Consider the following 15,669-nt stretch of genomic DNA (forward strand, 5'->3'; position numbering starts at 1 on the left):
AGGCTCCCAGCCTCATTCCTGATGAAGGGCTCAGGCCTGAAGCATCGATTTTTCTGCTCCTCAGATGCTGCCTGACCTGCTGTGCTTTTCCAGTAATACATTGTCAACCGTGCAGCTCTATAGAGCCCTAGTTAGACCACACTTGGAATATTGTGTTCAGTTCTGTTCGCCTCATATGGGAAGGATGTGAAAGTTTTAGAGAGGGTGCAAAGGAGATTTACCAGGGTGCTGCCTGAACTAGAGGGCATGTCCTATGGGGAGAGGTTGATGGAGCTGGGGCTTTTCTCATTGGAGCGAAGAAGGGTGGGAGGAGACTTGATAGAGGTGCACAAGATAATGGGGGGGCATAGATAGAGTGAATAGTCAGAGACTTTTTCCCGGGGAAGAATGGCTGTCACAAGTGGGCATAATTTTTTGTTATTGGAGGAAGGTTTAGGAGAGATATCAGAGAGTGGTGGGTGTGTGGAATGCACTGCCAGCACTGATAGTAGAGTCAGATATATTAGGAACATTTAAGCAACTCTTGGATAGCAGATGGATGATAGTAAAATGAAGGTTATGTAGGTTAGTTTGATCTTAGAGCAGGACAAAAGGTCAACACAACATCAAGGGCCTCAAGTTGGGTGACTGTGTGAAGTTTGTATGTTCTGCCCATATCTGCATGGATTTCTGCCAGGTGCACCGGTTTCCTCCCACATATTAGTTGGATTGTCTAGGGATGAGTAGTCTAGTTGGGTTAGTTATGGTAAATGTGGGTTTATGTGGATATGATGAGGAAGAAATGCTATTTGGAGGGTTGATGCAGACACGATGGGTGAAATGGCCACTGGCTGCACCATGATTTCTATAATTTCCATTCCCATAAAAAGCAATAACAAAAAGAAAGAATGTGAAAGCTCCCTAATTTTTCCCTACGAGTACTTTTGCTCACCTTCCCCCGACTTTGACCTGACCCACCCTTCCTTTGAAGCGTATTTCTCTTTCTGCTTCTCCCCTTTTAAGTATTGCAAATATAAATTCCATTTTCTCCAACAATATTGTTATGTTGTTACCTTAAACATTGAGAAATCTTTGTCTCTTGTGGGGCTTCCATTTGACCTGCCTATTTAACATTGCTGTTTGCATTTAAAGCCAAGTAGTGCTGGGGATTTTTCTGAGTCCTTTTACTTTATCTGGTTCAAATTCTTGGGGCTTTGGCACCAGTACTGGGAATTGGCAGCTGTTCTGATGCCACTTGGATCATGCTAGGACCACAGTCTTGGAGATTCGCATAAAGTGAGAAGTGGGTGAGGGCTCAGCAAAAGTTGTTAAAGTTTCCAGAACTAGTAATAGGACAAACTATGGAGAACGTCAGACTCTAACTTTAGGCACAGTGGATGAGGGGACAACTATGAGAAGGGAGTGCAGTCATTGCAAAACTGAGGGTTGTGTACTTAAATGCACAGAGTATATGAAACAAGGAAAATGAGCTTGTAGTACAGACTGAAATTGGCAGGTACACTGTTATAGTTATCACAGGAATAGCTACAAAGGGATCAGGGCTGGATCCTAAATATCCAAGGATACACATCCTATCTGAAGACAGAGGTTGCGGGGTTGCCTTGTTTGTAAGAAATTAAATTAGATCGGCAGCAAGGAGTGATATAGAGCAGAACACTGACAATCTGTGTGGATAGAGTTGTGGAACTGCAAAGGACAAAATACCTGATGGAAGTTGTGTACAGTCCTCCAAACAGTAGTCAGGTTGTGGGGAAGAAAATAAATCAGGAATCAGAAAAGGCATGTTAGAAATGTGCTGTTGTAATAATCATGGGAGACTTCAAGATGCAGGTGGCCTGGGAAAGTCAGGTTGGTAGTGAATTTCAAAGAAAGGAATTTGTGGAATGTCTAAGACATTTTTTTTGAGTAGCTTATTATAGAGCCCGCTGAGGAACAGGAAATTCTGGATGTAGTGATATGTAATGAGATAGACTTGATTAAGGATCTCAAGGTGAAAGAACCCCTGAGGGGACAGAGACCCTAATATGATTAAACTCACCCTGGACTTTGAGAAGTAGAAGCTGGAATCACATGTAATGGTATTACGGTTTGAGTAAAGGTAACTACAAAGACATGAGGGAAGAACTTGCCAGAGTTGATTGGAAGGGTCCCTATTAAGGAAGACAATTACTGACGTAATTCAGGAAGCACAGCAGAAATCCATCCCAAGTAAGAAGAAACATACTGAGAGGAAAACAAAGGAACTCTGGCTGACAAGGGAAGTCAGACACAGTATAAAAACAGACACCGTGGTGAGGATTAGTGGGAAGCCAGAGGAATGGGCGGCATGGTGGCACAGTGGTTAGCGCTGCTGCCTTACAGCGCCAGAGACCCAGGTTCAGTTCACGCCTCAGGCAACCGTCTGTGTGGAGTTTGCACATTCTCCCCGTGTTTGTGTAGGTTTCCTCCGGGTGCTCCGGTTTCCTCCCACAATCCAGAAATGTGCAGGTCGGGTGAATTGGGCAGGCTAAATTGCCCGTCGCGTTAAGTGAAGGGGTAAATGTAGGGGAATGGGTCTGGGTGGGCCGCTCTTCAGAGGGTTGGTGTGGACTTGTTGGGCCGAAGGGCCTATTTCCATACTGTAAGTAATCTAATCTAAGTCTTTAAAAAAACCAGCAGAGGATAACTTAAAAAAAAACAATAACTGTGGAGGGGAGAAGGTGAAATGAGAATAGAGTTTAGAATGGGTGAGCGGCTATCTGATTGAAACTTACAGAATATTGAGAGGCTTCTACAGAATGGACATAGAGAAAATGTTTCCACAAATAGGAAAGACTAGGACCCAAGGGCACAGCCTCAGAATGAAGGGATGACCTTTCAGAACTGAGATGAGGAGGAATTTTTCAGCTAGAAGGTGGCTAACCTGTGGAACGCATTGCCGGAGAGGGCTGTGGAGGTCAAATCATTGAGTGTATTTAAGACAAAGTTAAATAGGTTCTTGATTGTGGAGAGAAGGCAGGAGAAAGGTGTTGAGAAACATAGCAGCCATGATTGAATGGCAGAACAGACTCAATGGGCCTAATTCTGCTCCTGTCTTATGGTCTTACGTAACACAAGTGAATGTCAGCTCCTAAAATCTGATTCTGTAATATAAACCGATTGGAAAATTGCATACACTGTCTCAAAACGCACCTTCGGGCTCTGCACTTAATTTTTCTCTGGTAATGAAGATCAATTCCAGCATTATATGTTTATGCAATTGCAATTGCAATTATAAAACATACTTGAACAATTTGGATAAAATGTGGTTTTTTTTCTGTATGCCTGATATTACACCAGAAAAACAATTGTTTAGATCTGTTTTAATTTTGATTGCTTAACTATATATTTTTGTGTGGACATTAGACTACCATTTAATTGTTCTCAGTAAAATAATGAAAGAACAGATGCTAATTTTATCCTTTGTTTTTTAGGGAGGTGATGGCTCAGACAATTACCTTGTTCGTGCACGATTGGCTATGTTGGAGAAAAACTACAAATTTGCAGAAAGCTACTATCTGGAACAAGTATGTTTGAAAAGTATTAACTAATTTAAAACCATTATCAGAATACTGTTGTCCACTGAACTTTATGCATACACTGAAACTTGCACACTTGTAAATTTTAATATTGGTTTGTATAGTTTTCAGTGCAGACAGTATAATGACACATAATTTTTATTGATAAAAGCAAAATTTCTTCCATCTTAATGAAACTATCTTGAGAGTAATTGTTACTCTGCATCAATTTATAGGCATATAAAGCCTATATGTTTAATGTGAAATGTATGTCTTTAAACAATGTCACTTATTTAACAATTTTACTGTTTCATTTTTCTCAGCAGCTGTATTTGCAACTTTTCAATCCACTAAAGCACTATAAATGATACAAAAATCATGATGTAATCTTTGGGAGGGTTTCAGCTATTGAACTTTTAAAGGACTGCTTTTTACTGCAGCTGTTTTGTTTTGGCAGGCCTTTAAAGTCAGCTAGTTCCACTCACCAGCCTTTTACCCATTGTACTGAAAATGTTTTCTTCACATAAAAATACACATCCCTCTTGAAAGCCTTCGTTCAATCTTTTGGAGATGCAGGTGTTGGACTGGGGTGTACAAAGTTAAAAATCACACAACACCAGGTTATAGACCAACAGGCCTGTTAGACTATAACCTGGTGTTGTGTGATTTTTAACTTGATTCAATCTGTCACTGTTAGTGCATTCCACATTGTAACCATTAGTTTTTCTTCTTTTCACCTCTAGTTCTTTTGTCAATTTGATCCTTAATTCCGTCCTGTCTACTTCTCAACATTTGAATGTACTGGAACATTTTCTCACTATCTATCTTGCTTAGACCTCACATGATTTTAAATACCTCTTAAATTTTTTCTCAACCTTAATTTCTTTCAGGGAGAACAACTCCAACATCTCTAATTTACCCTCTTGTGTGAAGTATTCCATCTCTAGTACCATTAACATGAATCTTTGTCGCATCTTCTCTTAAGCCTTCACATCTTGTCTAAATCTTGTTGCCTAAAAATGAATACATGGTGCCAGTTGAATTTGAACTAGTGTTTTTATAAAAGTTAACCAAAACTGCTTTCTTATCTCGATGCTGTTTTGAGTAAAGCCCAGAATCCTATATAAATGATTTGGATGTGAACGTAGGAGGTATAGTTAGTAACCAACCATCACTTTCATAATGAATCCTGTCACTGTCAATGACTTGTACATATGTAGCTCCAGGGCCCTCTGCATTTTAGTATTACATCATTCATTTTACATTGCCCTTCCAAATTTTATCATTTTAAATAGCACTGCTACAGATCTCAACTTGCGGCTTTACTCCATTTTTGTGAATGGACAAGACAGGCACTGATTTAGGATCCTGTCATTGGATCAATTGTTAAGCTATATGATATTAGGATAGTGCCAAACTCAGCAAATCTAGCATTCCAAATGTGCCTAATGTCCTGAAGCAACATTACATGGGCTATGCAAGAAAACAGCTAGTGGAAAATTCTGACCCTGACACAAATAGGCAACCATATTGATGCTTCATAACTGAGTTGCAAAGATTCCATGAACAGAGCAAGATGCCTCTGAGTAATCCACTGGTTTCTTTCCAAGTATTGCAGGTACTTCAAAATCCAGGTCCTTTAAGTATAGCTGACTCATAGAGATGTACAGCACGGAAACAGAACCTTCGGTCCAACATGTCCATGCCGACCAGCTATCCCAACCTAATCTGGTTCCACTTGCTAGCACCCGGTCCATATTCCTCCAAACCCTTCCTAATCATATACCCATCCAGATGCCTTTTTAAATGTTGCATTTGTACCAGTCTCCACGACTTCCATTGCAGCTCATTCCATACACGCACCATCCACTGTGTGAAAAAGGTGTCCCTGAGGTCTCTTTTATATCTTTCTCCTCTCACCTTAAACCTATGCCCTCTAGTTCTGGACTTCCCCACTCTAGGGAAAAGACTTTGTCTATTTATCCTATCCATGCCTTTCATGATTTTATAAACCTCTATGAGGACACCCCTCAGTCTCCTCCACTCCAGGAAAACAGCCCAGCCTATGCAACCTCTCCCTATAGCTCAATCCTCCAACCCTGGCACAATCTTTGTAAACCTTTCCTGAATCGTTTCAAGTTTCATAACATCCTTCCGATAGGAAGGAGACCAGAATTGCAAGCAATATTCCAAATGTGGCCTAATCAACGTCCTGTATAGCCGTAATATGACCTCCCAACTCCTATATTCAATACTCTAAGCAATAAAGGAAAGCATACCAAACGCTTTCTTCGCTATCTTATCTACCTGTGACTCTACTTTCATGGAACTATGAACCTGCACTCCAAGGTCTCTTTGTTCAGCAACACTCCCTCGGACCTTAAAATTAAGCGTATAATCCTGCTAAGATTTGCTTTCCCAAAATGCAACACCTGGCATTTATCTAAATTAAACTCCATCTGTCACTGCTTAGCCCATTGGCCCATCTGGTCAACATCCCGTTGCAATCTGAGGTAACCTTCTTCACTGTCCACTATACCTCCAATTTTGATGTCATCTGCAAACTTACTAACTATACCTCCTATGTTCACGTCTAAATCATTTTTTATAAATGAAGAAAAGTAATGGACCCAGCACCGATCCTGGTGGTTTTGGTAGGGGATTTTAACTTTCCAAACATACACTGGGACTGCCATAGTGTTAAGGGTTTAGATGGCGAGGAATTTATTAAGTAAGTATAAGAAAATTTTCTGATTCAGTATGTGGATGTACCTACTAGAGAAAGTGCAAAACTTGACCTACTCTTGGTAAATAAGGCAGGGCAGGTGACTGAAGTGTCAATGGGGGAGCACTTTGGCGCCAGCGACCATAATTCTATTAGTTTTAAAATAGTGGCGGAAAAGGACAGACCAGATATAAAAGTTGAAGTTCTAAATTGAAGGAAGACTAATTTTGGAGGTATTAGGCAAGAACTTTCAAAAGCTATTTGGGGGTAGATATTAGCAAGTAAAGGGATGGTTGGAAAATGGGAAGCCTTCAGAAATGAGATAACAAGAGTCCAGAGACACTATATTCCTATTATACATATAGGGTGAAAGGAAAGGTTAGGCAGAAGTGGGTACTGCAGATACTGGAGATTAGAGTCAAGATTAGTGTGGTGTTGGAAAACCACAGCAGGTCAGCCAGCATCCGAGGAGCAGGAGAATCAACATTTCGAGCAAAAGCCCTTCATCAGGAATGAGGCTGGAGGCCTCGGGGGTGGAGAGATAAATTGGGAGAAGGTAGCTGAGAGTGCAATAGGTGGATGGAGGTGGGGTTGAAGGTGACTGATCGGAGAGGAGGGTGGAGCGGAAGGGTGGGAAAAAGATTGACAGGTGAGAGAAGTCATGAGAACAGTGCTGAGCTGGAAGATTGGAACTGGGTTAAGGTGCGGTGAGGTGAAATGATGAAAGTAGCAAAGTCCACATTGATGCCACGGGGTTGAAGGGTCCTGAGGCGGAAGATGAGATGTTCTTCCTCCAGGCTTCAGGTGGTGAGGGAGTGGCGGTGGAGGAGCTGAAAGGAAAGGCTGGTAGGTGTAGAGAATGCTGGATAACTGAAGAAATTGAGGATTTGGTCAAGAAAATGAAGGAAGCATATGTCAGGTATGGGCAGGATAGATTGAGTGAATCCTTCGAAGAGTATAAAGGCAGTAGGGAAGTATAGGCAGTACACTTAAGAGGGAAATCAGGAGGGTAAAAAGGGGACATGAGATAGCTTTGGCAAATAGGGTTATGGAGAATCCATAGGTTTTTGCAATTACATTAGGACAAAAGGGTAACGAGGGAGAGAATAGGACACCTCAGATATAATCATGGCGGCCTTTGTGTGGAGCCGCAGGAGATAGAGGAGATACTAGACGAGTATTTTGCATCAGTATTTACTGTGGAAAAGGACATGGAAGATATAGGATGTAGGGAAATAGATGGTGACATCTTGAAAAATGTCCACATTACAGAGGAAGAAGTCCTGGATGTCTTGAAACGCATAAAAGTGGATAAATCCCCAGGACCTGATCAGGTGAACCTTGGAACTCTGTGGGAAGCTAGAGAATTGATTGCTGGGCCTCTTGCTTAGATATTTCTATCATCGAAAGTCACAGGTGAGGTGCTGGAAGACTGGAGGTTGGCTAACGTGGTACCACTATTTAAGAAAGGTGGTCAGGACAAGCCAGGGAACTATAGACCGGCAAGTCTGACGTCGGTGGTGGGCAAGTTGTTGGAGGGAATCCTGAGAGAAAGGATTTACACATATTTGGAAGGTAAAGGGCTGATTAGGGATAGTCAACATGGCTTTGTGCTTAGGAAATCATGTCTCATGAACATGATTGAGTTTTTTGAAGAAATAACAAAGAGCATCGATGAGGGCAGAGCAGTGGACATGATCTACATGAACTTCAGTAAGGCATTCGGAAAGGCTCCCCATGGGAGACTGGTTAGCAAGGTTAGATCTCATGGAATACAGGGAGAACTAACCATTTGGATAGAGAACGATTTCAATCTCAACTGCTGGGTTTCTTGCATGTTTCAAAGTAGGCTCAGTAGCACTGAAGCCTTACAGCGCCAGGAACCCGGGTTCAATTCCTGCCTCGGGCAACTGTCTGTGTGGAGTTTGCACATTTTCCCCGTGTCTGTGTGGGTTTCCTCCGGGTGCTCCGGTTTCCTCCCACAGTCCAAAGATGTGCAGGTTAGGTGATTGGGCAATTTAGCATGGCCAAAGTGTTAGGTGCATTAGTCTGGGTTAAATGTAGGGGAATGGGTCTGGGTGGGATGCTCTTCGGAGGGTCGGTGTGGACTTGTTGGGCCGAAGGGCCTGTTTCCACACTGTAAGGAATCTAATCTAATCTAGAGGAAAACTAAAATAAAATTACATCTAATGTAAAGACGTGAAGTAATCAAGAATGTAAATTGCACATAGATAACAATAATCTGAGTGCCAGTAGTTGAATGACTATTGAAAGAACTCCTCAAATTCCCATTCAATGCTTATTCCATCCAATATTACTCGGATTATCCATCATTATACTTCTCGTTTAGAGATTAAAAATAGCACCAGGATCCAATTAAAATCATTGGACTCTTGATTTAAATCTAATAATAATGTACTTGCCCGTTGCAAGTGGATATTTACTGTCTTGGTGAAAACTGCATTAAAACTGACACTACCATGCAGCATTTCCTTCTAAGGACAGATAAAGCCCTGCTCCTACCCAATGGAGTGGGCCCATTTTTCTCTGCAATTCTCAACTACTTTCTATTTACTCCCAAGCATCCATCACTTTTATATTACACAATGAACTTCTGTGAAAGTCTATATCCTTATTTATCATGTACGTTCTAAATGTAAAGTGCTTTGGGTTTTTGTTTGAAATGTGCATAGACAATGGAATGTTAAGCTTAGAATGCTGTCAGTTTGTTTTCTGTGTAGAGCACCCAAAATTTAACAGGCATTAAAATTATTGCATTATTTTTTCAGCATGTTACTACTTGTTTTTAGAATATTATTTAAACAAATGTCAATCTTTCTTTAGAATGCTGTTGATAAAGCCATGGATATGTATCAGGAACTACACATGTGGGATGAATGTATTATGGTTGCTGAAGCCAAGGTAACTTGTTCTGCATATTGACGGGCATAGTGAAATCTCGATGGCTACAGTAGCTCAGGTTGGGTGTTAGTTGCCAGATGAGTAAATATTGAATGCTTATTCACAAAAGAATGACAAACAGGGGACAAGATAGTGAAAAAAGACAAAAGCTGAATCTTATCGATGCTGAAAATCTGAAATAAGAACTGAAAATGTTAGCAATACTCAGCAGCATCAGTAAAAAGAAATTTTTAATTTTTCAGGTTTGTGAAGTCTCGTCTAATCTCTGATGAAGTGTGTTTTGAATTGCTTGTGTTTTATCCAATTTTCCAAATTAGAAAACATTACTGAATTAATAATTTTTGCTTAATTTAAAGATTAGGCATTAAGCTGAGATTTAATCTGCGATCTTACATGGATATAAAATATCAAATGGCATTATTTGAATTGGGCAGCAGAGTTCTCCTGATGTGACCAGTAATCTTCCTACAACTGTGGGCGGCACGGTGGCACAGTGGTTAGCACTGCTGCCTCACAGCGCCAGAGACCTGGGTTCAATTCCCGCCTCAGGCGACTGACTGTGTGGAGTTTGCACGTTCTCCCCGTGTCTGCGTGGGTTTCCTCCGGGTGCTCCGGTTTCCTCCCACCATCCAAAAAGATGTGCAGGGTCAGGTGAATTGGCCATACGAAATTGCCCGTAGTGTTAGGTAAGGGGTAAATGTAGGGGTATGGGTGGGTTTCGCTTCCGCGGGTCGGTGTGGACTTGTTGGGCCGAAGGGCCTGTTTCCACACTGTAATCTAATCTAATCTAAAAAAAAAAACTGTCCTTCATTTCAAAAAATGTTGTTGATTTAACTTGCTTATGTCTATGGAAGCTTGTGTAGAAATTGGATGCCAGTTTCTAAATTCTGAAATGCAATTCAGTCCGTATATTCTATTGGTTGTGTCGTCATAGTCATCTTGATTAGCGTGGTGCTGGAAAAGCACAGCAGTTCAGGCAGCATCCAAAGAGCAGGAAAATCGACATTTCGGGCAAAAGCCCTTCATCAGGAATACCCAAACCATAGGGTCTTACTCTCTTATTAGAGAAAAGCAACTGGTGGTGATTTAACCTGAGGGCCACCATATCTCAGATGAGGGAAGAGGTTGAGAAGGAGAGTCCTTCATGGTAACCTCAGACCAGGGATGGGAATTGAAACCATGCTCTAGTCATCATACTGTTCTGCAAACCAACAATCCAGCCAACTGAGTTAAATGTTATATTGGGCAATTACAAAAATAGAATGAATTCAGAAACCTGAGATGGCAGAGTGACAAACTAAAACTTTTTGTGAAGTCTGTAAATTTTAATATGAGAAAAGAAAATTTATGCTGACATTAAATAATACTAAGGCTGAGTCAGAAATTGAGCTGCTCTTTTGAAGTACCAGAGAAAACAAAGTACACAAACATTTTATTAACTGGCACTAATGGGACCAGGTGTGTACCAGTTGATCAAATATTCTGGTTAATCAAGAGGTCTACATAATCAATGCAAAAATACATACATGTACTAAGTAAAAGAAATGTAATGCAGGGATTATGCACATCCCTGTTATAATTTATTTACAGCATAAATCAATAAATAATAACAAAGAAAACTTACCAGCAAAAAGCCTTCTCACTCGCACCCTTAAATGACCATTTAGATATCATGTAGATCACAACAATACAGTAAACATCTGGTATTTCAGGTATATAACTTTTGCTAGTTTATTGAGAGTACTGGTTCATGAGGTACCAGTTAAAACAAAGTTTGCTATACCAGCATTCAAGTTGTAAAAATCTTGTTTTAAATTATGAATGTCTTGTATTGTACAAACCATTAGAAATTAGTAAGGTACTATATTCCTTCTCAAAAGTTCTAACTAAAGGAAGTTCTTTAGACCATAGAATTAAGGTTTGGATTATCTCATTCCCTCAGTAGATACCTGTGACAAATTGAAAAATGCTTAACGGAAAACTGCAGTAATTCAGTAACGACTGTGTGATAATGTACATTCAAAGTTTATTCTTTATAATCAATTTTTATATGACTATAACAATAACTGTGAATAACACCTGGAAATAAATAAAGGTTGAAAAATATCAAAATAAAATTTAACTTTCTGTGGAAAGCAATGTGCTATCTAATTTATAACTGTTTTGGCTTTTCCTTTAGGGTCACCCTGAATTGGACAATCTTAGACGGAGTTATTACAAATGGCTGATGGAAACAAATCAAGATGAAAAGGCAGGAGAAGTGAAAGAGAATGAAGGAGATTACCCTGGTGCCATTAATCTCTATTTGAAAGCTGGCCTGCCTGCAAAAGCTGCTCGATTAGTATTGAGTCAAAATGAACTTATGACAAACAGTGATATCATCAATAGAATTGCTGCAGCCTTAATTAAGGGGGATTTCTATGAAAGGGTGGGTATTAGGACTATCTGTAGTTTTGTGTTGTCTTTTTATATATTAGCTGTTAATTCTCAGTCTGAAAGTTGCCTTCTTGGAGGAAATAATGGTGTAGTCTTATTGTTGCTGGACTACTCATTTAGACACTGAGGTAATTATCTGAGGATAAGGATTTGAATTTCACCACAACAGGTGGTAAAATTAGAATTTAAAGAAATGATGTAATGATGAGCATGAAGTTCTTGTTGATTGTTGTAAAAATCTGTCTGGTTTACTAATGCTCTGTAGGCAAATTCTGCAAGAAAATCTGGTGTCCTTACCTCGTTTGGCCTACGTGTGACTCCAGACCAATAGCAACTGTCCTCTGAAATAGCCTAGCAAGCGATTTGGTTGCATCGAATATATAGAAGAAAACTAGGCCAGACTAGGCATCAGAAACCAGCCTAGGCGCAAAAACCATCAATATCAAACTCAACCTGTTGACCTGCAGAGTTCTTACTAACATCTAAGGATTATGTTAAAATTGAGAGAGTTATCTCAGAACAGTTAAACCATGGTCATATCCATGAAATCATTTTTGCCATCATCTTCCCTTGGTATGTTATGCCCCACCAGCAGGACAAACCTAGCAGCGGCAGTACAATGGTATATAGTCAGGAGGGAATTGCCTTGAGAGTCTCTAATATTGACTTTTTACCCCATGAAGTCTCGTGCCAAGTAGTAGTACCCACCAAGAGTAACTCAGCATTACCAGTGACCAAGTTGTTTGAGTCCTCTAAAAGACATTCCTGCTGGACTCAGTCCAGAGTGGGTGATGAGTGAACTAACAAGAAGGAAAGATGTACTTTACCTTGTCCTCATCAATCTGCCAGTCGCAGATACATCTACCAATACTGTATTGGTAGGAGTGGCCACCACAGATCCTTGCAGAGTCACTTCTTCACATTACAATGCCCTCCACTGTTATGTGTTACTACCACCATACTAAATGAGATAGACTTTGAATAGATTTAGCAACTCAAGACAAGCATCAATGAGTTACTGTGGACTGTCAGCAGCAGCAGCAGCAGATTTGTGCTCAATTACAGTCTGCAACTTCATGGCCTGGCATATCGTTGTCAAACATAACCATCAAATCAGGCAATCCATCTTAACTCAATGAAATATGCAGGACAGCACATCAGGAGCTACACCAACCTACCTAAAAATGTGGTGTCACCTGGTGAAGCTACAGTGCAGGATTACCTGCATGCCAAGTAGCTAAGTGATTCCATAACTACTGATGACATCTAAGCTCTGCAGTCCTGCCGTATCAGTGAGGTTCCACAAATATATTCATTCGCAATAGGGGAGCCTAAAATTTCAGAAAAGGTTGATAAAATAGGGCTGAAGAATTAGCATCTATCATCAGCCAAATGTGCTGAGTAGATGATACACCTTGGCTTCTGACAGACGTCTCCAAATTGATGAATGTTTGTCTTCAGCCAGTTCAATTTTCTTTGACATCAAGAAACTGCTGAAGGCACTAGACATGCAAAAGCCCTGACAGTATTCTGGCAATAGTTCTCAAGATTTATATTCCAGCATTTGTTGCTCCTCTCACCAAGCTATTGTTATTTTGATGGTATTAGAAACAAATTTTTAAAAAATTGCTTGGGGGAGGCTATTTGCAGGTAAAGGGCCAGTTGGGAAGTGGGAGGCATTTAATAATGAGACACTATGTTCCTGTAAGTATGAAGGATAAGGCTGCTAGGTGTAGGGAATGCTTGATGACGAAAGAAATTGAGGCCTTGATCAAGAAAAAGAATATGGCATATATCAGCTGGGATTGCATGAATCCCTAGAAGAGTATAAGAGCGGTAGGAGTAAACTTAAGAGAGAAGTCAGCAGGGCAAATAGAATTAAGAAGTCAAGGAGAATCCAAATAGATTCTATAAATACATTAAGGGCAAAACAATAACTGAGGAGAGAATAGGGCCCATTTGAAAATCAGCGTAGCTGTCAATGTTTGAGATACTAAACTATTCTGCTATAAAGTACGCGGAAACTAGGGACCAACTGAATCTCTTGAAGAGCATAAGGAGTGTAGGGGCATTCAGATAAAAAAATCAGGAAGAGAAATAAAGCATACGATATAGCGTTGGCTGATAAGGTTAACGATTATCCAAAAGACTCTACAAATACATTAACAACAAGAAAGCAAGAAAGAGAGAGAGTAGGACCCTTTAAAGACCAACAAGGTTGTCTTTGTGTTTAACATCAGGAGATGGAAAAGATATTAAATGAATATTTTTTGTCAGATTTTACTATTGAGAAAGAAATGGAGGCTAGAGAACTCAGGGAAATAAATAGTGAAGTCTTGAAAAGAGTTCATATTACAGCAGAGGAGGTGCTGGAAATCCTAAAATGCACAAAGATTGATAAAACCCAGAGACCTGATCAGGTATTTCACAGAACTTTGTGGGAAACTACAGAAGAGATGGCTGGGTCTCTTGCTGAGACATTTTTGTCATCGATAGCCACAAGTAAGGTGCTGGAAGACTGGAGGTTGGCTAATGTGGTGCCATTATTTAAGAAAGGCTATGAGGAAGAGCCAGACAACTATAGTCCAGTGAGTCTTTCATTAGTAGTAAGTATGTTGATGGAGGGAATTCTGAGGGAAGGATTTACATGCATTTTGAAAGGTGAGAACTGATGAGGGATAGCCAGCATGGTTTTGTGCATGGGAAATCATGTCTCACTAACTCGTTTGAGTTTTTTGAAGAGGTGACAAAGAAGATTGATAAGGGCAGAACTATACACATTGTCTATATGGACTTCAACAAAGCATTCGACAAGGTTCCGCATGGTAGATTGATTAGCAAGGCTAGATTACATGGGATGTAGGGGAAGCAGCTAGTGAATTGGATACAAAATTGGCTTGAACGTAAGAGACAGAGGGTGGTGGAGCGTTGTTTTTTTGGACTGGTGGCCTGTGACAAAGAAACCTATACTGCTAACTGACACAGCAGTAAATCTGCACAGTTACTGCCTTTGTTGTTTGAGTTTATGTATCTCTGGACATTGGAGGATGTCTGAGAAAAATTAACATAGCGAAATTCACAGCTGAGCTTGGAGGAACCTGTGTGGGAGAGCTCACAGCACAGGAATAAGTAAGTGCATAGCTTTTACGTGTAACCTTGCTATAAGTCTACAGTAGTGAGTAGATTGGGTTCTTTCTTGATTATATGTTTTAATAAGAATTGTCTCTTGATTAAATTTTAAAAATATAAACCATAAGTACTAAGTTAGCCTGGAACACTGTTTTATACAGCAATAAGATGGTGCTATTTTCTGGGTGTGTGGATTGTGAAGGAGCAAAGATGGCCTTTAATGGAGTGAAGTGCTCTTCCTGTCAGATGTGGGAGTTTATGGAGAGTTTCCATGTTACTGATGATTATGTCTGCAGGAAGTGTCCTTGGTTGTGAATCATGGATTGCATGGATTGGTTGGAGCGGCAGTTAAAGGCAATGAGAAGTTTACAGGAACTAGGGGGTGTGATGGTTTGCAGTAATAGAAAGGCAGAAAAGCCGCAGATACAGTCTGGTAGATGGGTTAATTCCAAGAAAGGTAGGAAAGGTGGGCAGGTATTGCAGGAATCTCCTGTGACTATCCCCATCTCAGGGGAATGTAGCACAAACAGCCATGGTTCTGGTATCGAGACTGGCTCAAACGTGATGAGGGGTACATCGGGTTCCAAGCCATCAATTGTGATAGGAGACTCTCTAGTCAGAGGCACAGATGTTTCTGTGGCTAGCAGCGAAAAATCAGAATGGTGTGTTGCCTTCCAGTTGCCAGGATCAAGGATATCTCGGAGAGGGTGCAGAATGTTCTCAAAGAGGAGAGGGACCAGCAGGAGGTCATTGTACACATTGGAACCAATGATATAGGAAGGGAAAAGGATGAGATTCTGAATGGAGAATATAGAAAGTTAGGCAGGAATTTAAAAAGGAGGTCCTCGACGGTAGTAATATCTGGATTACTCCTGGTGCAATGAGCTAGTGAGGGTAGGAATCGGAGGAACAGAGCAGATG

At 40.5% G+C, this 15,669-nt stretch overlaps 1 protein-coding gene across 2 annotated transcripts in view; it reads left to right on the forward strand.

Moving 5' to 3' along the window:
* Positions 1-15,669, forward strand: part of ift172 (intraflagellar transport 172) — a 279,132-nt gene that overhangs the window by 123,146 nt on the left and 140,317 nt on the right. For both annotated transcript variants that reach the window (XM_043682226.1, XM_043682236.1), the window contains 3 exons: positions 3,453-3,545; positions 9,106-9,183; positions 11,363-11,611. In XM_043682226.1, coding sequence (XP_043538161.1) covers positions 3,453-3,545; positions 9,106-9,183; positions 11,363-11,611 — 420 coding nt within the window. The remainder of the gene's footprint in view (positions 1-3,452; positions 3,546-9,105; positions 9,184-11,362; positions 11,612-15,669) is intronic.

The sequence above is a fragment of the Chiloscyllium plagiosum genome, chromosome 3 (assembly GCF_004010195.1).
Source record: "Chiloscyllium plagiosum isolate BGI_BamShark_2017 chromosome 3, ASM401019v2, whole genome shotgun sequence".
NCBI classification, from domain to species: domain Eukaryota; kingdom Metazoa; phylum Chordata; class Chondrichthyes; order Orectolobiformes; family Hemiscylliidae; genus Chiloscyllium; species Chiloscyllium plagiosum.